General features: G+C 36.7%; 1 protein-coding gene across 1 annotated transcript in view; it reads right to left on the reverse strand.

The window, feature by feature from the left end:
- Positions 1-553: 553 nt before the first annotated feature.
- Positions 554-27,701, reverse strand: part of Neto (Neuropilin and tolloid-like) — a 1,086,331-nt gene continuing 1,059,183 nt past the window's right edge. The window contains exon 8 of the mRNA XM_069822273.1: positions 554-4,339. Coding sequence (XP_069678374.1) covers positions 3,395-4,339 — 945 coding nt within the window. The 3' untranslated portion in view covers positions 554-3,394. The remainder of the gene's footprint in view (positions 4,340-27,701) is intronic.

The following is a 27,701-nucleotide window of genomic DNA, read 5'->3' on the forward strand; positions in this document are numbered from 1 at the left end:
AATAAATATATAACGTTTTGCATGGATCTTTCTCTTAGTAAGGTCAACAAATTGTAATCCAATCTTTATCCTATCTTTTACAGTAATTCAGAAACAAATGAATTTTCAATAAAAAGTTTCTTAAAAAATATATAATTATGAAGAAAACATTTTTTCTTCCTCTTCCTCGTGCAGGCGTATTAACCATTGTGCTAGAGCGAATTAATATGAATGTTACGTTTAAAGAAAACAAGAATAATTTTTTTTTATTTTATTGGGTTATTTTACGACGCTGTATCAACATCTAGGTTGAAAGAGTAATGGAACGGAGAAACACTCTCTCCGGCGCCGGGATTTGAACCCGGGTTTTCAGCTCTACGTGCTGATGCTTTATCCACTAAGCCACACCGGATTCCACCCCGTGGAACTTAATCAGAGACGATTCTGTCCGACGCCGGGGTGGAATCCGGTGTGGCTTAGTGGATAAAGCATCAGCACGTAGAGCTGAAAACCCGGGTTCAAATCCCGGCGCCGGAGAGAGTGTTTCTCCGTTCCATTACTCTTTCATCGTATGATGACGCAGAATATCTGCATGGAAATATCATATGCACTTCAGTACATTAAAATATAACATCTAGGTTATTTAGCGTCTGAATGAAATGAAGGTGATAATGCTGGTGAAATGAGTCCGGGGTCCAGCACCGAAAGTTACCCAGCATTTGCTCGTATTGGGTTGAGGGAAAACCCCGGAAAAACCTCAACCAGGTAACTTGCCCCGACCGGGATTCGAACCCGAGCCACCTGGTTTCGCGGCCAGACGCGCTGGCCGTTGCTCCACAGGTGTGGACAATAAATTATTTAAAGTATATTAAAAATTTTGGGAACATTTTTTTAAAAGGCATTTTGGTACAAATCGAAAAAATGAAAACGTTGAAAATTCATAATTCCAAAAACTATTTTACGTAGACATATTTTTTCTTTTAGATTGAAGAGCAATTTCTAGACATTAAGTGCATGTCTTAGAAGGATATGGAGGAACACAATTTATAAAACGTATACATTTTTAATGGTGGAAGGTGTTTGTAACATCTTAAACGTCCACCGCTGTGGTCTCGTGGTAGCGTCTTCGTTCCCGAACGCAGCGGGCCGGGGTTTGGTTCCCCGCTTAGGACAAGTTGCCTGGGTGAGTTTTTTTTTCGAAGATTTTCCCTCACTCCTACGGATGAATATTAGGTAACTTTATCAGGCGCTTGAAACCCCATTCATTCTCGCCACTTCCATCTTCATTTCTGGTTGTCCTATTTGCTTTTCAGATCGCGCCTGCGGCGCCCATCCGAAGCTTCAGACTCTCTCGACCGGGCTCCGTGGATATGTCAAGCTATGGTAGTTGGTGGCCAGCAGCGGAACCCACTCCCCTCCCGACGGGAGAGGGGACTTACACCTCAGACCTTTGAGGAGACGGGAGAGGGGGCTTACAACTCAGACCGTTGAGGGGAAAAAGGTGAGGGGACTGTAGAATGATACAGGGGTTTAGAAGGATGGTGGGGACTGATCATCAGGGTGTTAGCTGTTAGATCGGTGCGGCGTTGGTGGAATCGGTGGGCATGCAACTCATTCCAGATCGCGGTGCAGGGGATGTTCCCCTCCCGGCCTCACAGAGAGAGAACAAAAAAAAAAACCTTAAGCACAAATGTTTGTAAACTGTAAAGTTAATAATATTTTACCTGATTTCACGTCTTTCATTTCATTTAAACCAGCTTCCTTCTCCGTGCAAGGTAGTTTCATTAATGTGTTTGTATAATTTCGCTCTATTTTTGTATTTTCATCCCTTCTGATTCTTCATTTGCTTCTGTTTCCTCTCTTACGCATGCACTTCTTACATGAAACGTGTTCTATACCAAAACGGTATTTAAGTATCATAAAGAGGAATAATATTATTTCCATAACATTCCTCTAATTCTTGTAAAAATATGTATAGGCCTAAAACATGCAGTTCTTAAAGTATTTCCTCCCAAGTTAATGTTTTAGGTAACGAGAATGGTAACAAATGAATTCGTGATTGCGAAGCTGAAGTGAAATATTACATACAGTTTGTAGCGTACAATAAAGACAGTCTTGTGCGCCTCCAGATATTTTGACAGAGTCTTATGATAGAAACTTGGGTGTACTATAAAAACATACGCGATTTAGATTGCGTCCTTGTATGATGCTATCAATCAGTATTCTTTAAATATATTGTGCGATCAGCGTCCTTTTACTTAGCTCGAAAGATTTACAAGAGTTTTTTTACATAAGACAAATTACTTCGCATCATTTTAACAATTGGAACACTTGATGAGCAGAGGCGTCACTTGTTAGATTAACGATCCTCTGTGACGCCATTGCGGGAAAAATCTTAGAACACTTCGAGATTGAATCTTTGGCACTAAGCTTAGAAGATTGTCACGTGACCTACGTGTTATGTACTGACATCCTTGACTAGCGCTGAAGATGCTGTTAATCATCCGTTTACCCTTTTAAGGTGTAAAATCGAAATCTTCTTTTTTCATTAGGTCACTTTTATTGCAAGACAGTTTTTATGATAGCCTATAAGATACAAATCTCGTCGCGCTATTTTAACAATTGGAACTCTTTATATTATTATTGACATCACCGGCGATTCTGTGTGACGTCTACGAGGGCAATGTCTTGGTACATGAAGAATTAGAATCTTGGTTTTACAAAGTCTGCCACGTGAATAGAATGTCTGTATTGCTATTCCTCCAGCCAGACAAAGTGCTGTTAATCATTATTTCAATATGTTTTGTGATCGAAGTGTTTTTTTTTTTTGTAGGTAGAAAATATTACAAGAGATTTAAGACGTAATTTCATGGCGTTATTTTAACAAATGGAACACATTAGAGGTTTCACTGGTTGCACCGACTATTCTGTTTAACACCGTTGTCGTAAATGTCGGGCTGGAATCTGTAAGACTAGAATACAAAGTTCACCACGTGATTAGAATGTCCGTGTGCTGCCATTCTTCCAGGCGAATAACATACTGCAAGATGATCGACGTCTAGTTCTTTATGTCGAAAATGTTACTAGAGAGTTTACTGTGATATAAGACATAAATTTCGTCGCGTCATTTCAACAATTGGAACACTTTGTATGATTAGAGGCTTCACTAACTGCGTCAACGATCCTGCGTGACGCCAATGTCTCGGAACACGTCGAGTTAGAATCTTTGGCACTAGGCTTACAAGGTTCGTCACGTGACCAGCGTGTCTGTGACGTCGTACTGTGTGCTGCCGTCCTTCCTGCTTGGCTGCTGCTGTTGCTGTTGTTCCAGCTGTCGCTTCGTTAACTTGGCCGTGTGCAGGAACTGCCGGGGGTGTCGTCTCCGGTACGGCTCCCACACGGCGGGTCACCGTTGTCAGTGGGTCACTATGACGTCCGGGGCCGACTTGGTCGATTCTACGCTGAAGGGACGACTTCCGGGCGGTGGCGGAACCGCTACTGGCGGCGGAGGTGGCGGCACTCCGTCCCCAGATGAACCGTCCCGTTGTTCCATCTCGATAACTGCCTCCGCTCTGAAGCGCTGCGATTCTGGCGACACTGGGGGATGCTGGTGGTGGTGATGGTGGTGGTGGGGGTGGGGCATTGTTGCCGTTCTGGAGGAGCTGCCCCCGCTCTCGTCCCGACCGCGCGGTGGTTCTCTGGTGTAGCCAAAAGTAGAAAAGGCGCTTGTGTTGGAAGAGCTGTGCTGTGGAGGGACGCTCTGTTGAGGTGTGGGTCTACTGGCGTGCCGGTGGCTACCGCTGGTGCTGGTATTAAACCGCGAGCTCACTGGGGGTGGTGGAGGCGGCGGCGTCAGACTACGATCCGAGTTGGTGTTCATAAACAGGCTCTCGCGCGTCTGACACTCGTTGTCCCGCATCTCCGGCATCGGGAACGTCGACATCTCCAAATCGTCGTCCTCCTCGAAGGCCTGCTGCTGCTCGTGCGGGTGGTCGTCGCTGGGGAAGACGGCGTCTCCGTTGGCGGGCACTGCCGTCGTGATCCCGCGGGTGTCGGTGGGGGTGCTGCCCGTGCCGGCGCCGCTGCGGCTCGCCCCCAACAAGATGGGCATCAGGTCCCCCGCCCCAGGCACGTAGCACTCCTCGGGCGCCGGGCTGCGGTGCGAGATGTGCTGGTCGCTGCCCGTCACGGCGGTGCGCACCGCTTGCAGCAGGTGGTGCGGCGACAGCGAGGCCCCGCCAGCCCCGCCAGAGCTGCTGTTGCTGCGGCTCCGACCCACGGACGCCGTCTTGGGGGGCGCGAGGCCCCGCGTCTTGCCCACCTGGTCCAGCCGGGACTGTCGCGACTGCCGCATGTGCTCCTGCAACACAGCACGAAGTCAGCTGAATCAGTGCGAATAGCTTTTCTTCTACAGACGATATGGTTTCATATCTTTTCACCTTTCTATGACGAGCGCATATAAGCTCTTAAAATGTTCAAATTTGTTATTATATAAACTAGCCGTACCCGTGCGCTCCGCTGCACCTGTTAGAAATAAATATAAAGTAATTACATAATTAAAATAGGACGTTTGATCCAGGGAACAACTTTTACAACAGCGCAAGATAATCTGCTACGCTCATTACCCAATTTTTTTGCATTGCATTTATTGCATATATATTTTATGTATTTTAACACGATTCAATTGAGCATAGTTAAAATTTGAATTATAAAATAATGGATTGCTAAGCAGGCATACCATTACTGCATACTAAATCAATACACTCTCGTTGTTCGTTAATTCTCTGAGATTAAAATGAGTGTAGATAAATATTATTTTAAGAAATACAGAAAACGAATGTACAAAATAGCCTATCAAATTTTTTGTGCATAAGAAGCTATTTTAATCTTATCTGTCCTCGATTTACTCAGACGTTACTGTAATAACATTATGGCATTATGTCCATCTAGAGAAACTACACTTTCCAATGGTGAAATAATAATTAATTATACAAATCGGTTAATTTAGCTTCTGATATGACTTCATACAAACACAGAAACATTCTCTGTAGGCTATGTTTAATAGCTTTCCATTGTTGATGTCCAAGGCTCCTGTTTCGATTGTTGTTGTCCAAGGTCCCTTATAGACGAAGTCATTTGTTCTTAATTCATTGCACCGTCTTAGATGGCGTTATTTTAATTTTAAAACTCATTTATCTTATTAAATATCAGTCCTATCAAACTTTTGTAAAGAATAAAACTTATCGGAAATCATTTTTAAAGAAACTTTGGTTATGTAATATTTCTCACAAAAATCAATAATAAGCGAGATATTTCGATTTATTTAATTCAGGCCCTCTTATAACCCCCCTTTTAAATAAAGTATTTTGAATGCCATATAGCCTAAAATCTAAGTTACAACGAACTTAATTTATATTCCAATTTTCGTATAAATCGGTTCAGCTATTATCGCGTGAAAAGGTAACAAACATACAGACAGACATACAAACAAAAATTTCAAAAATGCGATTTTCGGTTTCAGGGTAGTTAGGACCAATTATTTTTGGAAATCGAAAATTACCAGAAAAATTTCGGCTACAGATTTATTATTAGTATAGATTTAAATATAAACAGATAAAGGATTCATCTTTAAATCGTGATGGACTAGAAAAAGAATTTAAATATAAAGATACAAGGGATTCATGCTTAAATCGTAACGGATTAGAAAAAGAATTTATAGTTTACCAGCCGCTATTTTTCCTTAATGCATTATAAATTGATCTAGGATAGATCCATATTGGACCAAAATTACATATTAAAGAAATGAAAGTGAGTACAAAGCATTAAAGAAAAACGGAATTGGATTTTGGGTGAAACTTTTTAATTTTAATTTTCCTATATATTATTTGATTTTCTTCACTTTAAAATGGTATAGCACAGTGGTATTTAATATATAGTACACATCCCATTTATTACATGTGTAAAAATGCTGACATACTAATTTTATTATGCCTGTTGATAATTATTGCATTATAATTTTTTATTATATTTTCTTTTGCAATAACAACTCTTGTTTATCCTTGGATGAATCCCATTGTACATAAATCATTAGTAGGCCTACTATTATTGCATCAATAATCAGTATATAATACTTACTTACTTACTGGCTTTTAAGGAACCCGGAGGTTCATTGCCGTCCTCACATAAGCTCTCCATTGGTTCCTATCCTGAGCAAGATTAATCCAGTCTTTACCTTTATATCCCACCTCCCTCAAATCCATTTTAATATTATCTTCCCACCTACGTCTCGGCCTTCCCAAAGGTGTTTTTCCATCCGGCCTCCCAACTAATATTCTATATGCGCTTCTGGATTCGCCCATACGTGCTACATGCCCTGCCCATCTCAAACGTCTGGATTTAATGTTCCTAATTATGTCAGGTGAAGAATACAAAGCGTGCAGTTCTGCATTGTGTAACTTCCTCCATTCTCCTGTAACTTCATCCCTCTTAGCCCCAAATATTTTTCTAAGAACCTTATTCTCAAACACCCTTAATCTCTGTTCCTCTCTCAAATTGAGAGTCCAAGTTTCACAACCAAACATAACAACCGGTAATATAACTGTTTTATAAATTCTAACTTTCAGATTTTTGACAGCAGACTAGATGACAAAAGCTTCTCAACTGAATAACTCGCATTTCCCATATTTATTCTGCGTTTAATTTCCTCCCGAGTGTCATTTATATTTGTTACTGTTGCTCCAAGATATTTGAATTTTTCCACCTCTTCGAAGGATAAATCTCCAATTTTTATAGTTCCATTTCGTACAATATTCTGGCCACGAGACATAATCATATACTTAGTCTTTTCGGGATTTACTTCCAACCCTATCGTTTTACTTGCTTCAAGTAGAATTTCCGCGTTTTCCCTAATCGTTTGTGGATTTTCTCCTAACATATTCACGTCATCCGCATAGACAAGAAGCTGACGTAACCCGTTTAATTCCAAACCCTCTATGTTACCCTGAACTTTCCTAATGGCATATTCTAGAGCGAAGTTAAAAAGTAAAGGTGAAAGTGCATCTCCCTGCTTTAGCCCGCAGTGAATTGGAAAAGCATCAGATAGAAACTGGGCTATGCGGACTCTGCTGTAAGTTGCACTAAGACACATTTTAATTAATCGAAGTAGTTTCTTGGGCGTATGGGCGAATCCAGAAATGCATATAGAGTGTTAGTTGGGAGACCGGAGGGAAAAAGACCTTTAGGGAGGCCGAGACGTAGATGGGAAGATAATATTAAAATGGATTTGAGGGAGGTGGGATATGATGATAGAGACTGGATTAATCTTGCACAGAATAGGGACCGATGGCGGGCTTATGTGAGGGCGGCAATGAACCTTCGGGTTCCTTAAAAGCCATTTGTAAGTAAGTTTCTTGGGAATACCAAATTCAATAAGAATATTATATAAAACTTCTCTCTTAACCGAGTCATACGCTTTTTTTAAATCTATGAATAACTGATGCACTGTACCCTTATACTCCCATTTTTTCTCCAATATCTGTGGAATACAAAAAATCTGATCAATAGTCGATCTATTACGCCTAAAACCACACTGATGATGATCCCCATCAGTATATAATAATAATAATAATAATAATAATAATAATAATAATAATAATAATAATAATAATAATAACAATAATAATAATAATAATAATAATAATAATAATAATAATAATAATAATCTATACTAATAATAAATCTGTAGCCGAAACTTTTCTGGTAATTTTCGATTTTCCAAAAATAATTGGTCCTAACTTATACAATTAACCACCCTGAAACCGAAAATCGCATTTTTGAAATTTTTGTTTGTATGTCTGTCTATATGTTTGTTACCTTTTCACGCGATAATGGCTGAACCGATTTATATGAAAATTGGAATATAAATTCAGTTGGTTGTAAATTAGATTTAGGCTATATGGCATTCAAAATACTTTATTTAAAAGGGGGGTTATAAGGGGGCCTGAATTAAATAAATCGAAATATCTCGCTTATTATTGATTTTTGTGAAAAATGTTACATAACCAAAGTTTCTTTAAAAATAAGTTCCGATAAGTTTTATTCTTTACAAAATTTTGATAGGACTGATATTTAATAAGATAAATGAGTTTTAAAATTAAAATAACGCCATCTAAGACGGTGCAATGAATTAAGAACAAATGACTTCGTCTATAAGGGGCCTTGGACAGCAACAATCGAAACAGGGGCCTTGGACATCAACAATCGAAAGCTATTAAACGTAGCCTACAGAGAATGTTTCTGTGTTTGTATGAAGTCATATCAGAAGCTAAATTTACCGATTTGTATAATTAATTATTATTTCACCATTGGAAAGTGTAGTTTCTCTAGATGGACATAATGCCATAATGTTATTACAGTAACGTCTGAGTAAATCGAGGACAGGTAAGATTAAAATAGCTTCTTATGCACAGAAAATTTGATAGGCTATTTTGTACATTCGTTTTCTGTATTTCTTAAAATAATATTTATGTACACTCATTTTAATATCAGAGAATTAACGAACAACGAGAGTGTATTGATTTAGTATGCAGTAATAATACGTTAGCTTAGCAATCCATTATTTTATACTTCAAATTTTAACTATGCTCAATTGAATCGTGTTAAAATACATAAAATATATATGCAATAAATGCAATGCAAAAAAAATTGGGTAATGAGCGAAGCAGATTATCTGGCGCTGTTGTAAAAGTTGTTCCCTGGATCAAACGTCCTATTTTAATTATGTAATTACTTTATATTTATTTCTAACAGGTGCAACGGAGCGCACAGGTACGGCTAGTAATAATAATAATAATAATAATAATAATAATAATAATAATAATAATAATAATAATAATAATAAGTTAATGATAATAATAATAATAATAATAATAATAATAATAACTGGCTCTGAAGCTCATTTGTGTTCCATGCATGTTCATGTGAGAGCATTCATGGGTTCGTTCAAATTTTAATAAATGAGCATGCGTTTTGTGTAACAGCGACTTGTAGACGGGCGTAGCACCTACTTTTAATTACCGTTTACAGCACCCACACTTTGCAACACTGCATAACATGTCTGTGTTACGTATTATAGAGTGCCCACTGGGCGGAACACATTCACGAATTGCCTTAATTACGAGTAGGCCTATATTATAAGAGCCGAATATTATCCCAGCAAGAATATTACATCTGTAACACTAATTGCTTCGACATATACCTTTTGTTTTGATTGTGGCACAACTAACGATTCCAATTACAACGCAAACTGAATTACGTCAGTGCTGATGTTTTAATTGAATTTCTGTTCCTCATATCCATTACTATTACTTCCCACAAACAAGCATTTTTAAACTTTAATGTGTTCGGTTTAATTAGCATTAACTAATTTAGTGTACTCACGTTTCATGGCTCAGTTATGAGAATGGATTTCTCCTCATAAATTTAAAATTCAATTACAGAAATTTATTTGAAAATAATTTTTATAACGCGTGATATGGATTGTCATACATTTGGAGGGCAACAGTGTGTGGGTGTTAAATTATAAACCACATGTTCACCAGTGATAATAATGTGACAGCGACGTGAGAATCGAACTCACGACCAGCGTCCCGCAAGAAAGCAGATCGCACAGGCTCCACGGAACCTTGAGTGACGTCGCGCGGTGGAGAGAAGAGAGAGGGTGTATTACGTCAACGCAACGAGTCTGCGCGCAGCTGCTACTTAACGCAGTGAATGTGGAACGACCTTCTCGACTATTCCAGGAGTCTGTCGATGTAGAGATATCGAGATAATTCTCTACACAACTGTAGAAGGTTCTCGCAACTATGATTTCGCTATAAAAGAGCAGGCGCCAGCGAACTAGAGTTTGAGAGTTTTCAGTTATTCAGTCAGTGAGAAAGCCAGAGCAAGCAAGCCAGCCGGAGTTCGACTCGAGTGTGCGTCCGCATCCGAAGGCCTGAGTTCGAGTGCAGTGGACCGCAGTTGGAGGGACCTGAGTTCGAGTGCAGTGGACCGCAGTTGGAGGGACCCGAGTGCGAGTACAGTGAACTGTCTCTGAAGGTCTGTGGTTCGAGATACTGTGAACTCGAGTGACTGAGATAGAAGAACTGTGAACTGAGAACTGATAGTTCTGATTTGTAAATAGTGCTTTGTAAATATTAGTTAAGATTAACAGTTCATTGTTGTGCGTAATAGTCCAAGTAAATTGTCATTGTCGTCGGTGGAGTGCTATAACGAATACTTTGTTGAGTGAAGATCCAATTGTTGACGAGAGCCTTTAAGGTGAATTGTAGAAAGGAATTATTGTTGTGACGAATAAATTACATTGTTGTAACTAATAAAATTTACAATAATTACAGATCGACATGCAATAATTCCCTCTTACTTGTTCCCGAATCTTATTCAGATTTTTTTTACTTCTTCCTCTCTTTAATCTTCTTCCGCTGCCTCTTGTCTTTATTTCTTCTTTTCTGTCATCTATATTTGAAGGGTTCAAAGCCATAGTGGACCAAACGCCATATATTAAAAACAGAGAAAACAAGGGTTAAAGTTAAGTGCTTGCCATAATTTAATTAAGAATATAGCAAGTAATATAAAGTATGCCCATAAAAACTAAATGATATGCCAATTTGCTTTCTACGTTTATAATAAATGGCGCTTGGCCCACAATGGTTCTTAACCCTTCATTTTATATTACTTTACCTTCAATCTCTGTTCGTTTCTTTCGCAGCATGCTTGATCTTTTGTTTCTATAGATTTAAGATAAAACATTTATGCGCCTTACATTCGATATATTTAGTCAGACGTAATTAATTACAAAACGTCCTGGATAACTGAAATTATGATTTGTTTGAAACAAGGTAGTTGCAAATGCAGTCAGCTGTGATAAAACGTAAAGGAGAAACAAATTGATGTGTGACGTCAATATTATCCGTACACAAATAGCTAGTTCGGTTAATTTAAATGTGTGTTAGTGAAACATATAGCAGAGTCCGTATAGGCCAGTTTCTGTCTGATGCTTTTCCAATTCAATGCGGGCTTAAGCAAGGAGATGCACTATCACCTTTACTTTTAACTTTGTTCTAGAATATGCCATTAGAAAAGTCCAGGAAAACAGAGAGTGTTTGGTATTGAACGGGTTACATCAGCTGCTTGTCTATGAGGATGACGTGAATATGTTAGGAGAAAATCCAAAAAAAATGTATTAGGGAAAACACGGGAATGTTACTTGAAACAAGTAAGGAGATAGGTTTGGAAGTAAATCCCTAGAAAACAAAGTATATGATTATGTCTCGTGAGCACAATATACCAGGAAATGATAATATAAAAATTGTAAAATTATTCTTTGGAAAGATGGAAAAATTCAAATACCTTGGAGAAATAGTAACAAATATAAATTATACTCGAGCGGAAATTAAACGCAGAACAAATATTGAAAATGCTTGCTATTATACGATTAGAATATTTGGCATTCGGTCTAATTTCAAGAAAACTAAAAGTTAGAATTTATAAATCAGTTATGTTACCGATTGTTCTGTATGGTTGTGAAACTTGGACTCTCACTTTGAAAGAGGGACAGATGTTAAGGATGTTAGGAGAATAACGTACTTAAAGGGATCTAAAGGGAATAAAAATTACAGGAGAATGAAGTTACACAATGCAGAAATGCACACATTTTATTATTCACCTGATATAATTCGGAACATTAAATCCTGACGTTTGAGATGGGCAGGGCATGTAGCACGTATGGGTGAATCCAGAAATACATACAGAATGTTAGTTGGAAGACCTGATGGAAGAAGACCTTTTGGAATATTGAGGCGTAGATGGGAGGGAACGGTAATGAACCTCCGGTTTCTCTAAAAGCCGTAAGTAAGTAAATAAGTAAGTAATAAGTAAGTAAGTAAGAAGTAAGTAGGTAAGTAAGTAAGAAGTAAGTAAGTAATAAGTAAGGAAGAAGTAAGTAGGTAAGTAAGTAAGTAAGAAGTAAGTAAGTAATAAGTAAGTAATAAGTAAGTAAGTAAGTAATAAGTAAGTAAGAAGTAAGTAAGTAAGAAGTAAGTAAGTAAGTAATAAGTAAGTAAGTAAGAAGTAAGTAAGTAATAAGTAAGTAAGAAGTAAGTAATAAGTAAGTAAGTAAGAAGTAAGTAAGTAAGTAAGTAAGTAATAAGTAAGTAAGAAGTAAGTAAGTAATAAGTAAGTTTTGGATTTGAGGAATGTGGAATATGATGGTAGGGTCTGGAAGAAATCTTGCTCAGGATAGGGACCGATGGCCAGCTTATGTGGGAACGGTAATGAACCTCCGGGTTCTCTAAAAGCCGTAAGTAAGTAAATAAGTAAGTAATAAGTAAGTAATTAAGAAAGAAGTAAATAGGTAAGTAAGTAAGAAGTACGTAAGTAATAAGTAAGGAAGAAGTAAGTAGGTAAGTAAGTAAGTAAGTAAGAAGTAAGTAAGTAAGTAATAAGTAAGTAAGTAATAAGTAAGTAAGTAAGTAAGAAGTAAGTAAGTAAGAAGTAAGTAAGTAATAAGTAAGTAAGAAGTAAGTAATAAGTAATAAGTAAGTAAGAAGTAAGTAAGAAGTAAGTAAGTAATAAGTAAGTAAGAAATGAGTAAGTAATAAATAAGTAAGAAGTAAGTAAGTAAGTAATAAGTAAGTAAGTAAGAAGTAAGTAAGTAATAAGTAAGTAAGAAGTAAGTAATAAGTAAGTAAGTAAGAAGTAAGTAAGTAAGAAGTAAGTAAGTAATAAGTAAGTAAGAAGTAAGTAAGAATTAAGTAAGTAATAAGTAAGTAAGAAGTAAGTAAGAAGTAAGTAAGAAGTAAGTAATAAGTAAGTAAGAAGTAAGTAAGAAGTAAGTAAGTAAGAAGTAAGTAACAAGTAAGTAAGTAAGAAGTAAGTGAGAAGTAAGTAAGTAAGTAATAAGTAAGTAAGAAGTAAGTAAGTAATAAGTAAGGAAGAAGTAAGTAGGTAAGTAAGTAAGTAAGTAAGAAGTAAGTAAGTAAGTAAGAAGTAAGTAATAAGTAAGTAAGTAAGTAATAAGTAAGTAAGTAAGAAGTAAGTAAGTAAGTAATAAGTAAATAAGTAAGAAGTAAGTAATAAGTAAGTAAGTAAGAAGTAAGTAATAAGTAAGTAAGTAAGAAGTAAGTAATAAGTAAGTAATAAGTAAGTAATAAGTAAGTAAGTAATAAGTAAGTAAGAAGTAAGTAAGTAATAAGTAAGTAAGTAAGAAGTAAGTAATTAAGTAATAAGTAAGTAAGTAAGTATGGTCTTACATGCATGTTTCGGACTAAGAAAATTTGAAATCCTGATTAATGATACTCACGACGCTGTTACAATTGAGGATTTTTGATGGGCTATCAGCTTCATTTCTGTAGCATATACTGTATCCCAAATAAAGAAATTACTTTTCTATAGATTTGTGATATACATATATTTTATTTCTAATGGGATATTTGCCATGGAAAGTCATTAGCCTACTTTTCTTTTGTTAGTAGAAATTTTCATGTTATATTTGTTGGCTATCAGTTAAAATTTGATTAGTCGAATGTTGTAGTTCATCTTATGATTTCCCAAATAGTACTATATCATCCGCAAAGAGTAGAGTATCTAGATTTAAATTTCTATGGACGTATATCCTTCCATGATTTTTGGTTTTCATTAATTCATTAAAGAATATATTATACTAGTGGCTTGTGCAGCAAATGCTGCTGCAAACTAAGTTCGTTAGAAGTTCAAATAAAAATTTTTCAGATTTATTTTCAATGAAGAATACTTGTCTTTTTGATAGTTATTTGCTTCCATAATAATGAAACATACTCCCTCTGAATGGATTTTTTTAGGCCAAATACTTTTTCTTGAACCTATCCAACTTCAGTTTTTGAGTTTCAACGCGAAAACGCAAGTATCAATGTCAGGACGATAGCAGTAGCTATTTCAGGTCATTGTGGATTGTAGGCAAAAGTTAAAAAAAATGTCAGGTTTGCTAAGCTTTCGAACAATAGCATTTTCGTATAGCTGCTGCATGTAGAACTTGAAATGTAGAGCGTAAAATCATTTTATCCTACTAAGAGATCTTGCTGAAATGATCTGGAGACTACAAAATTTTCTAGGCCTCTTATTTTATCAGTAAGTAATACCTTTTGATCTTTCCTTAGGAACTGTAATTTTTGCGCTCTCTCGAGCCAATACTGAAGACAATGATACATATCAATATCTACACTACACCGCCATTAAGTATATGAAAAAGACCCAACCCAACTGGGTTAATAAGTATAAAAATATTTGATTTTTAATAACAATATTATTATCTTTGTTAAGTTTTGTAGTTATATATAGCAGTCACTCAGTAAATTATAGAAATGAAGATCTAAATTGAGATATTCTCTACATTTACTTACATAACTTCAAAACGTTTCACTTTCATGTCATCAATATAGCATCAATATTATGTAGAATTAATGAAAAATAGATGCATTATGATATTAACTATAATAATATTTAATTTCTAATGGTGATAATGTCATCAAACCACCTCAAGTTTCGTAGATTTGAATATCCAATACACAGCTGTACTCAGAAAATTATACACTGCAGAATCAGTTTTTAATAACAAATTGAATTGAGCTCTAAATATGTCGGCAATCCTGCAGGTCATGGCCTTCGTGTAATAGCCTATTGTTTATTGTAGTGTGTGTTTTGTTCTGAAATTCAATCAAGTCGGCCGTGATTCTGTAAAATTAGTTCTCAAAACTGACAACAGATGGATTTTGGAAAATAGGAAAATTATGTAGGAAAATTGACATTTCACTGAAAACTACTACTTTTCCGAAAAACTTTGGGTTCCAAGCTTCAAAATGAGGGGCCGTTTATTGAAATCCGTTCAGCCGTTTTCCCGTAATTTCCATTACCAGTTCAAATTATATATATATATATATATATATATATATATATATATATATATATATATATATATAGATATCTTAAAAGGTAATGGTGATAATCTGCATCCTTGTCTTACTGCTTGGTTGAATCGTTTCCATTCGCTCTAGTAGTTCCCAATTTTGACTGATACGTAATTGCATTTTCATATATTACTTATTGCTATGAGGAGTTTTTTTATGTAGGCACAATGTGTTTTTAAAATATATATTTATTTTACTTTATTAACTGTGTCAAAAGCCTTTGTAATATCAATGAACGCCAAATCTCTAAATTATATTCTCTATTATTTTCTATTAAGTGTTTTAGCACAAAGCAGCCATGGTACAAGATGTTCCTCTTAAAAATCCATTCTGTTCTTATGTTTTACTTGGTTATTTATCGACGCTGTATCGACTACGAGGTTATTTAGCGTCGATGGAATTGGTGATAGCGAGATGACATTTGGCGAGATGAGGCCGAGGATTCGCCATGGATTACTTGACATTTGCCTTCCGGTTGGGGAGAACCTCGGAAAAAACCCAACCAGGTAATTAGCTCAAGCGGGAATCGAACCCGCGCCCGAACGCATCTTCGGATCGGCATGCAAGCACCTTAACCGACCGAGCTACGCCGGTGGCTTCATTCTATTCTTCAATGACAAGTTTTCATGAAATGTATATAATTTTATGCACAAGAGTTTGGTATAAATGTTATAACCTTTATAACTTGCCTCTTTATAAAGGAGAAATACATGGACTCCTAGTTCAGAGTTTTAATGACTACAGAAGATGAATATATAGTATTAATGAGTGCACCGATTCTACAATTAACATAGAGGCATGAGATAATTACCTGGCCTGTCATTAAAATTGAATCTGGCTCTAATCCTATCTGTGTGTTTGCTAGACAACGTCACAATATTAACAGAAAATGTGTTTATTTTCTCGAATGTTAGAGGCATAACGTTTCACGTTGAAGAAAGAAAACCAGAGCTCCTCTGAATACTCCACTGTTGTTTTGTTTCTTATTTAGAACCATCATCTCTTATTTACTTTATTTATTTATCTATTATGCCTTCTCCTTCGTCTATTCGTATTTTAATTTCTTCCCACTTTTTATTTTTAATTCATTTTTTTTAATTATCACTCTTTTTCTTTTTTTTTTATTCTTCCATCCATTCATTCATACATCCATCTATGCAGACTTCAGTCTTCTTTTTTCCTCTCTTTCTTTAAAACGCACTAAGTTGCAGATGCTCTATTCATGGTTGAGTCGTCGTCGCTCTTTCGTTCATCTGTATCGTTATACAACATGAGTAAAAATTAAAATGTATACAAACTTGATTAAATATTCCTTTAATATGAACTGCCTTCATTCTTCTTTTCTTAAGTAACAAAGAAGCATAAATGAAGGAAAAAAACACTGCTACAATGAGAATACAACGTACACAGCTCTCGCTCAGCGCGTGTTAGTATTGTAACCACGTGCGATTTATAAATGCTCCCATTGTTCGCATAAAAATCGCTACAAAGGACGCGTTAAAAAGTAATGAATCAACATAAAAATGGAAAGGAAGCAATTCATCTTCATTAATACAACACAGCCCCTTACTTGTTCGCTCTTTTCACGGTCTGTCATCAATCCTTCTTGAGGGTTTCGCCAAAGTATCGAAAACTCTATTCGCCCCTCACGTTCTCTGAGCTGATTTACAAACAAACAAAGATTCCTTTTAACAGAAGGGAACTTAATTAATGAGTCTCTGCCACAGACAATCTCCCAACACTCTTTATGTCATTGTTCGGCTTTTTCTCACACCACGGGAGCGCCTAACGATCCAAATCAAAGGGCTGCTGGCTGTAACAGTTTCGCACGCAGAAAGTAAGAAATTTTGAGGTCGCGAGTAATTAAATGTATAATTTTCATATAATCATCACCATCATCATTATCATCATCAGCTTCACGGGTTAGGCCTTCTGGTCTCTTCTGGCACAGCATTCCACAGTTTTCTCGGTCTTTCCAGATTTCTTTTACAATGCTATGTTTCTTTTCGCGTTTATTTAGATAGGCCTAGATGGATTTATTCAGCAATATTATACATACAGATGCACTACACTATCAGAATTTTCCCTTAAATTCAGTGCAGTGGTCTTTTGGCCGTACGTGCTTTACAAAACTATAAATGATTGGAATGACCTACCTGCAGCGGCCTTTGAGGGCTGTCCTTCCTTAAGGAGATTCAAGAATAACTTAAAAAGTTGTGTTTAAAGTGCAAATTAAAATTAAGGTGATATTTAACATTTAATTTTTTAAAGTGACATGTATTTATCTAGCCTGACGAGTTACTTCCTTGGTTTGAATTGTAAATTATTTAAAAATAGTGTGTAAGAGGGCCTTAGACAGAAATGTTTAGCTTAAATATAGTTCTGTTTATAAGTATGCATAAGGGTGTAATTATTTGACTTATTTGAACTGTTGTATCAGTGAAGCGAGGTGAGTCAGTGAAGTTATGGTTTTACAGTGCAGTGAACAGTTCCGATCAGTGATAATTTATAGCGTCAATGAAATGTGTCCTATAGTGTCAGTGAAATGTGTTACAGAGTGTCAGTGAAATGTGTGCTGAAGTGTCAGTGAAATGCGTCATAGTGCCACTACAGGGAGTGAGATGAGAGTAAAGTGAAAGACTATTGAAACTTATGTAGGGCCTATACATAATTATGTAGGCTGTATTGTAAAATTAGGTATTTTATTTATGTTTTATTATTATTGTGTTAAATTGTATTGTGTATAAAATTGTATATGCATTGTAAAATTGTATTGTGTACTGTAAATTTTATTGTGTATTGCTTATCATTTTATTGTGTATTGTTTATATTGTGTATACCACTGCCACCGGGTGCTTGCCCACTTGCAGTGTAAATAAATACATACATACATACATACATACATACAAAACTAGTCCTACTTCGTAGGTTTTGCCCCCCTCATCTATAATTAAATCCAACCGATCCGAAGTGCAGTGACAAGACTAGCATTGCACGGGTATCACCACAAACTCTGCTGAAGGTCAAACTATCACGACCCATCACCGGAATGCGTGTGTAAACTGTGTGACAAACCATGTGCAAGATACCACTTCAGTGAGTGTTTAAAGAGAAAATCGCTACTGGAATACAGCAGAGCCCAAAAGTAATGCACATTTGTGCGCATTTCTCCTTATTATTATAAAACTTACAGATTAAAATAAAAATGGTACAAACTAGAGATGAACAACGATCGAGAAAACGAGACTAACAGCGCCCGGAAAGCCGAAAACCCGCACGACAATGTTGTATAAGGTCGTGTCCTTGACGTAAAGACTGGTTGTGAGTCTTCCGAGACTCGATATTGTGATCAAGTCCCGAAGTCAGCAGTTGTTTATACCTGACTGAACTTTTATCTACTTTGGCAACTGTTATATATGTATAAACAATCAAGTAGCCTATTTGAAACATCTCTACCTTTCAGTGTATAATAATCCGTTACCCAGTCTTTATTTAATTACTAGGCCCTTATTAAAAGGCTAGGAATTTTCTTTTCATATGTTTAAGATCAAGTATGCAAGCTCAAGTAAAAAAATATTAATGTCATGTTTTATGTTTCTTAGAAATGCAAATTTATTTGAGAACTGTTTTTTTTTATTTATATAACCATAGGTCATATTAATAGAACCAGAACATTCTGATAACTAAGATAGGCCTACTGTTCTGTTTTGTCTTTTTGTCTCATTTAAACATTTATGTTATTTATTTCAATGGTGTATGTTATTCAAAGTTACGAAATCTTTCCACGCCGACCAAATGCTATTTCGAGAATGACGAGCGAGACTCGAAGCGCAGCGAGAATGACGAGCCAAGACTCGAAAGACAAATGCAGCGAACACAGCGAGCGAAAGCGGCAGTTAGTTTTGTTCATCTCTAGTACAAACATTATATCATATATCCTAACATACAAACAGGCATGAATGTATAATTCAATAGTTAGCATTATCCCTTCGTCAGTTCGTATCATAAACTTCAACAGCTGATGTTCTAAGTTGTCTCGCCATCAAGAGAAACTATCGGTCTTTTGTTCGTATAATCTATTCCCCATGAGGTCAAGATTTGCAAGCGAATCCCTATTCGGACTTGGTATCAAGGGTGGTAGATATTTTCTCCGGGAATGTTCTGTGTTTTTTTTTTGTGTGTCCATGTCCCCTTATATGTAGCTATACCTGGTAAGATTTATCTTGTCTCAGTAGCAATGAAACCAAGTCCCTTCAAATGAGGGTGGAGATTATAGGAGGGTTGTAAATTTTCAGGATTCCTTTCAAAATCCTGCTATTGTATAGGCTGTCGGAATTCAGTTTCTTGAAAGGCAAGTTCAGTGACGGAACTACACAGTACGAAGAGAGATATTTTGTTATTTTATTTATTTATTTTATTATTTTATTTTTGTTATTTTATGTATCAACTAGTCCCTTCCGCCACTGGATGGATGGATGACATCGCTCCACTCCCACATCGCCATAACAACACAGACGAAGTAAGACATATCTCCTTTCTCTCTCTTTTCACAGTGAGACAAGATACATCATACAGCCCTTAGTCGGCGATGTATGCAATAGAGGGCGAAAGGAACTGCACACCCTACCCCATTATCTCTCTGCCTAGTTCCCTCATAAATGGAGTCTTCTTGTTATCACTTGTGAGGTTCAGACCTGTCTTCGGACAGTTGACTAAATAAAAACATGTCCCCACACATAATGAACAGATGCGCTCTCCTTCTTCGGTGACAATTTTAAGACCCTTCCATACCCCCAATCTCAGCCACGCCAAACCCGCTCTACTGTCTTTGCTACAAGGATGTATGTAGTCACTCGTCCCTCAATTAAGCATGAGGTCTGATTGTAAATGTAGTGAGGAATTATCCAAACATTGAAGCTCAAACGCCATGCATTTCTCCTATTATTTTCTCTTTTTTCCCCATACCCATTCCATTCCTATATGATGCAGCCCTCTCTGAGTTTATAAACCCATCCTTCAGTAAATTCGTCACGTTCCATCGATCGATACCTAAACATGTCCGATCTGTTCGGATTTCACGGATTTATGCGCATAAAATGACCGCCGGAAAGCAATTTTGGATGCTTGTTTGTCCTACCTATCTCGTCGACCTTGATGATCCAACCGGTTTCGCGAGGATGTTTCGCGAGTTACGAGACCCCTTTATCTACACCAGGCATGTCAATTGATGGCCACAGGAGCAAGCGCGCGCTTTAGAGCTCAGGAGAGCCTGAGCGCTTTACAGCGGAAAGGAAAGAGACAGACGAAAGAGGTGGTATATGCAGCTTGGTCGAGCTATATTCAGGGATGGCCAGCACTGATTCAATAGATAAAGGGAAGAGAACTTATTAAAAGTGCATCCATGTTAATTTTTAGATTTGCCTGAGAAGTATAAGTGCATTATAAGAATGTAAGTTTTAATTTTAATGCTCATTTTTCACAAGTTTGATTTTTTTATTCAAAAGAAATATTTTCTCAACTTTTCGTATAGAAAAGTGATATTTTCAGGTATAGGCCTATTTATTTAGTAGCCTTACAGGATGTTTTCGTAAATCTAATATACCGTATATACGTATTACTGAAGATAGTGTATTGAAATTTTTGAAAATATTTGCATGGAAAGTGTTTGTAAGGAAATGAATTAACAAAGCAACTGCTGTCACATCATAAGCAAAAGATACGTGCCCATGTGTTGTAAAAATGTCAGCTCTATAGCTTCAGCAGATTTCGAGAAAATAATTTAATATTCTGGTGATAGGAAGTTGCTCTCAAATATCACTTTAAAAGCATAATGCGATAAGAGTTTTGTTATGTAATATTAGTTAAACTTAAAACAGATACAGTACCTAGGTAACTTTGCTTTGTACTGTAATATTGTTTTGATTAGTTTATTGATTACTTTTATAAGGCTAAAGCTACCATCAATATAAATTCCAACTTATCATGTCATACTCAATCTCTTTCTTTGTAATATCACTTTCTTTATGAATGATGTGTTTCATCCACTTAATACAGTAGCCTATAATATTATACTACTATGGAATTTAAGTGAATATTCCTTCTTAACTCTCTATTATGTTATTAAGATTTAAAACACAACTGCAATATTAAGAAATCAGTGTTAGTACTTTTGTTTTACAGACAAATAGATAATATTAAACAGAAAGGAGCCATTTAAAAATAACGACATAAAATTTCGTGTTCCGTTTGAAGTTTGTGCACCACTGTTTTCTTAATCCAACAGGTTGCTTATTCATATACACAACCCTTCCTCTTTCCATACTTAGCGCTTGCTGCCCGCGCACGACGTTAAGTTCAGAAAAATGCGCTTGCTTTGACATCACTGATCTACACCGTAGTATACTTTCTTTTCGCTATGTTTTTTGTTAAAATATTACGAATAAGCTATTCTAAAGTAACACTTTTTTGGACATGGCTACCTAGCTGTTTGTGACCTACCATGCCGAATACAAAGACATACATTATTTGAAAGGAAAATTGTTCCAGGATCGGGTATCGAACCCAGAATCGTTCGGCTGAGCGCACCAACGCTCTACCGACTGAGCTACCCAGGAACTGTACCAGATATCGGCTTAATTTTTCCCTTTATTTCGAGATACTTCAAGTGGACTGACAAAACGTCAAAGGCCCAACTTTGAATGCACACAAACTCTGTGTGACTTGAATTGTGGTTTTCTGTTAACGAACAGTGATGTATATTATTCACAAAGACATAGTTCTACGTTAAAAAACAAGAAATAAAAAGGGATTAGAAAGAGAGCAGGTAATTCAAATGATATATTCAAAGGCTTCCAGTGTAGATATTTCGAAAAAGAAATCCAATTAATTTAGGTATTAAAATGAATGTCTATGAAGCTACTTTGTACATTACGGAGTTACTCGCTGTGGTAATTTCTTCTATTTTCATTTTGAAATACCTTGCATACCTTTTCCATTAAAATGTGCTGCAGGATTCCTTCATTCTGTTACATAGTTACGGACAAAAATTTATTAGACTTACGACTTAAAGATTTTTAAACCAAGTACACGTAGGACCGCCAACAAGAATTGTTGAATACGAACAGAGACATTCATTCGTACATGCTAGCATTTTATAGAATTTAATTTACATTCCTAACGAACTTCATACGCGTAGTTGAGTGTACAGTCCAACAAGAGAGATTCGTTGCAGATTCTTTCAATGTCCTACCAACATAAAGTCAATTATTTAATACTGACAGAATTTGATTTATCACAACAAACGTTGTATCTAAGAAGAAAATAACATTTTCTTCACTTTTCAGCATAATATTGGCTGATGTCAGCGTACAGTACAAGGTGGTCGAGTAGCTAAGTTGGTAGAACAACTTGCTACATACTAGAAGACCTGGAGATTAAACTTGGCATCCACATAGATATGCAGATCACAGTACTTACAGAATGTATATATATATATATATATATATATATATTTCTATTGTTAATTTATACTTTGTTTTCGTAGGCAGCGTACAATAACGTGTGTGTATCTAATGCCTACCCACTTCACTTGCTTGATTTAGGTTCCGCATATTTCTCATAGATGGCAGCACTGCGACCCATTTTCAATTTGTACACCACTTGGATGTACATGATGTGTATCTGTGAAGAGTTATGTCGTGTACTAGGGTAAAATATGCGTAAGTGTTCGCGTATGTATAGTGTAGGGAATGGGTGAGGATGATGATGAAGGTGAGACGGGAGAAGGAGAAACCCGGTGCCGGCACGTAGCCTACTCCTCTCGAATAGCACCAAGGGACTATCAGGCTTAACGTCCCCATCCGACGGACGAATCACTATCAACAGTGACATATGCCTTCTCTTCATATGCACTGCGGAGAGATTTGGATTTAACTCAGACATATTACTGCACATTCTAGTAATTAGAAGTTGTGCACCTTCACCGCTTCTAGTTCGGAAGTAGAAATTTTACACGAAAGTCGCTGACCCCGCCGGGAATCGAACCCTGGCCGGCTAATCTGAAGACAAACGCGCTACCACAAAGCTAACTCGGGGGACGCAGCATAAATAATAGTGTGTCTTAAATGAATAAGTGAATGAATGAATGAATAAATAAATAAATGAATAATTGATGGGATAAGTGATTGAATAAATAAATAAATAAGTAAATAATTAAATAAATAAAAATAAATAAATAGATAGATAAATAAATAAATAAATAAAATAAATAAATAAATAGATAAATAAATAAATAAATAAACAAATAAATAAATAAATAAATAAATAAATAGATAAATAAATAAATAATGTACCTTGCTATTTTACTGACCGAACTTTCCTGTGACAAGGATGTGTACTGGTGCTTCATCCTGTTCATCCACATGTGGTGATACACCTTAAGTACTTCGTTTTCTAACAACTCTGAAATAGTTTGTTGCAAAAAGTTGTAAATGTCCTCATTCACACATAATTACATCCGCAATCTAGTTCCTGATATTAAGGGTTTTCTTCTGGCTAGGCATTTCTTTGCAGATCATGGGTTCCTATTTGAAGAATATTTCACTTCGTTCCCTTTTACCTACGTGTAAGCTACGTCAGTTTCCGCAGAACAGTTTGAATCACCTTGTATACAACCACAAAATGTAAACGGGGGGGGGGGGAATGAAAGCAACGCACTTGTTGTAAAATTTGACGACTACTATCAACTTAGCAGATTTGTCAACTGTGTTATCCACTTTCTCGTCACGAGCGATACGCTAGTTGCTATGTAGTCCGCTTTGTAATTATTGTGGAACCATAGATCGATACCCAATGGATGCTTACTGTAGAGCAGGTATAGATCTGGTGACATCTGACGGCCAATAGGGTTGGTAACACTGACTCCGGAGCCACCGGCGTGGCTCGTCGGTTAAGGCGCTTGTCTGATGGTCCGAAATTGCGCTCGGGCGCGGGTTCGATACCCGCTTGGGCTGATTACCTGGTTGGACTTTTTCCGAGGTTTTCCCCAACCGTAAGGTGAATGCCAGGTAATCTATGGCGAATCCTCGGCCTCATCTCGCCAAATACCATCTTGCTATCACCAATCTCATCGACGCTAAATAACCTCGTAGCTGATACAGCGTTGTTAGATAACCAACTAAAAAAACACTGACTCCGGTCAGGGTTTTTTCCGAGGTTTTTCCCAACCATAAGGTGAATGCCAGGTAATCTATGGCGAATCCTCGGCCTCATCTCGCCAAATAGCCTACCATCTCACTATCACCAATATCATCGACGCTAAATAACCACGTAGTTGATACAGCGTAATTAAATAACCAACTAAAAAAACAAAACACTGACTCCGGTCAGGGTTTTTTCCAAGGTTTTCCCCAACCGTAAGGTGAATGCCAGGTAATCTATGGCGAATCCTCGGCCTCATCTCGACAAATACCATCTTGCTATTACCAATCTTATCGAAGCTAAATAACCTCGTAATTGATACAGCGTCGTTACATAACCAACTAAAAAAACATTGACTCCGGTCAGGGTTTTTTCCGAGGTTTTCCCCAACCGTAAGGTGAATGTCAGGTAACCTATGGCGAATCCTCGGCCTCATCTCTCCAAATAGCCTACCATCTCACTATCACCAATCTCATCGACGCTAAATAACCTCGTAGTTAATACAGCGTAATTAAATAACCAACTAAAAAAACAAAACATTGACTCCGGTCACGGTTTTTTCCGAGGTTTTCCCCAACCATAAGGTGAATGCCAGGTAATCTATGGCGAATTCTCGGCCTCATCTCTCCAAATAGCCTACCATCTCACTATCACCAATATCATCGACGCTAAATAACCTCGTAGTTGATACAGCGTAATTAAATAACCAACTAAAAAAATAAAACACTGACTCCGGTCAGGGTTTTTTCCGAGGTTTTCCCCAACCGTAAGGTGAATGCCAGGTAATCTATGGCGAATCCTCGGCCTCATCTCGCCAAATAACATCTTGCTATCACCAATCTTATAGACGCTAAATAACCTCGTAATTGATACAGCGTCGTTACATAACCAACTAAAAAAAACATTGACTCCGGTTAGGGTTTTTTCCGAGGTTTTCCCTAACCGTAAGGTGAATGCCAGGTAAGCTATGGCGAATCCTCGGCCTCATCTCGCCAAATACCATCTCGCTATCACCAATCTCATCGACGCTAAAAACCTCGTAGTTGATACAGCGTCGTTAAATAACCAACTCCGGTCAGCTAAGGCGCTTGCCTGTCGATTCGGAGTTGCGATCGGACGCGGGTTCGATCCCCGCTTGGGCTAATTATCTGGTTGGGCTTTTACGAGGTTTCCTCCAACCCTAAGGGGAATATCTGGTAATCTATGGCGAATCGTTGGCCTCGTCTCGCCAAATACCATCTCACTAACATCAATATCATCGACGCTAAATAACTTAGTAGTTGATACAGCGTCGTTAAATAACCAAGTGAAAAAACACTGGCTCCGTAATAAGAAAAAAAACTAAACGTTCAGTCCTGGCTTCTTTATGCGATTTTCCTTGAATGACGTAATAGACAGACTTTTTTTAACTGCTATGAAGACGCATTCTCATAACTATTCCAAATGAAAGTGAATTTTGTTTTAACTGACATTTTTTATTACCGCGAATATGCTTTCAAAGAAAAAGTGAGACGATTAAACACTTTATGCATGCCAATAAACAGTCATAATTTTGACACGAGAAACCATGACGACGAGCATCGTTTAGATGCGTAACAGTCGAATGTAACGAGGATCCCAGATCACATATTATTTATTATATTACTACCCGTACCCGTGCGCTCCGCTGCACCCGTTAGAAATAAATATAAAGTAATTACATAATTAAAATAGGACGTTTGATCCAGGGAACATTCGTGTTTGATAGAAGGATAAATAGTTTAATATGTTACTTAATTTAAATTGCATCCAAATAACTAAAATGCGATCATTTTGGTCCAGAGACACTCATTTGGTGCAATGACAATTCCTTTAACATGTTTCTTAATTTTTATTACATGCAACCATAGTTTAATGAAGATTGACATCATTTAGATTTACAGTAATGTGTATACTTTATTTTACTTGTTATAGGTTTCCATTGAATTATGGTAATAACTTAATTTTAACCCTTGTTTTCTACGTATTCAGTAAATGGCGCTTGGCCCACTATGGTTCTGAACCCTTCAAATAACTTAAATTATATTATATAATATTACATATTATATTATATTATATTATATTATATTATATTATATTATATTATATTATATTATATTATATCAGAAGTTACTGTAATAACATTATAGCATTATGTCCATCTAGAGAAACTACACTTTCCAATGGTGAAATAATAATTAATTATACAAATCGGTTAATTTAGCTTCCTATATTACTTCATACAAACACAGAAACATTCTCTGTAGGCTATCTTTCATAGCTTTCGATTGTTGCTGTCCAAGGCCCCTTATAGACGAAGTCATTTGTTTTTTAATTCATTACACGGCCTTAGATGGCAGTTATTTTAATTTTAAAACTCATTTATCTCATTAAATATCAGTCCTATCAAAATTTTTCAAGGAATAAATCTTATCGCAAATTATGTTTAAAGAAACTTTTGTTATGTAAAATTTTTCACAAAAATCAATAATAAGCGAGATATTTCGATTTATTTAATTCAGCTCCCCTTATAACCCCCCTTTTAAATAATGTATTTTGAATTGCATATAGCCTAAAATCTAAGTTACAGCAAACTTAATTTACATTCCAATTTTAATCGAAATCCGTTAATCCATTATCGCGTGAAAAGGTAACAAACATACAGACAGACAGACAGACAGACATACAAACAAAAATTTCAAAAAAGCGATTTTCGGTTTCAGGGTGGTTAATTGTATATGTTAGGACCAATTATTTTTGGAAAATCGAAAATTACCAGAAAAATTTCGGCTACAGATTTATTATTAGTATATTTAACATATTGCTCAGCCTTATAGGCTTTGACGGCAACAACTTCTATCAACTATGCTGCCATCTAGCTACTGCATAAGGCTGCGGTCACATTGTAGACACGCTTGGGTAAGCAAAATGGAAGCGCCTGCGTGCCAAAGCTGCCTGAAGAAACAAAATTAGTGAATGTGTGTTTGAAACTATGGGTGGCGCGGCGAAGGTGTTCACACTTAAGGCTGCGGTTACGGAACAACTAGCGGCTAGCTGCGCGACCTAGCTCTAGCTAGCGCTATTTTATATTAACATTAAGGTACGGTCACACATCGCTACTTTTGCAGCGTAACTTTTGTACTGCAGCTGCAAAAGTTGCGTGTCGTGTTCACACGTAAGCCAAAAGTTGCGCGCTGCACGCTACTTTTCGTGCTGCGCAACCCGAGTGCAGCAAAGGTTGCAACTGGAGGTTGCGAGTCTGTTCACACACAAGGCGCTACTTTTGTAGCCGCAGTCATGCTGCAGGTTTCCATCTCCGTGTTGACTCCTCAATATACATTTTGTAGTTATGTTCTCATTATTAAGAAATTCATGCTAAAGCTTCCGTATCTATTATTTGGTTTTCTGTCGTATCTAGTATTCAGAAATTGACATTATTTTTACTATAAAGCTTTCAAAAACGCCTATATACTTAAATGATAACCAACAGTATATTCACGTAATCAA

The sequence above is a fragment of the Periplaneta americana genome, chromosome 3, assembly GCF_040183065.1.
Source record: "Periplaneta americana isolate PAMFEO1 chromosome 3, P.americana_PAMFEO1_priV1, whole genome shotgun sequence".
Classification (NCBI taxonomy): Eukaryota; Metazoa; Arthropoda; class Insecta; order Blattodea; family Blattidae; genus Periplaneta; species Periplaneta americana.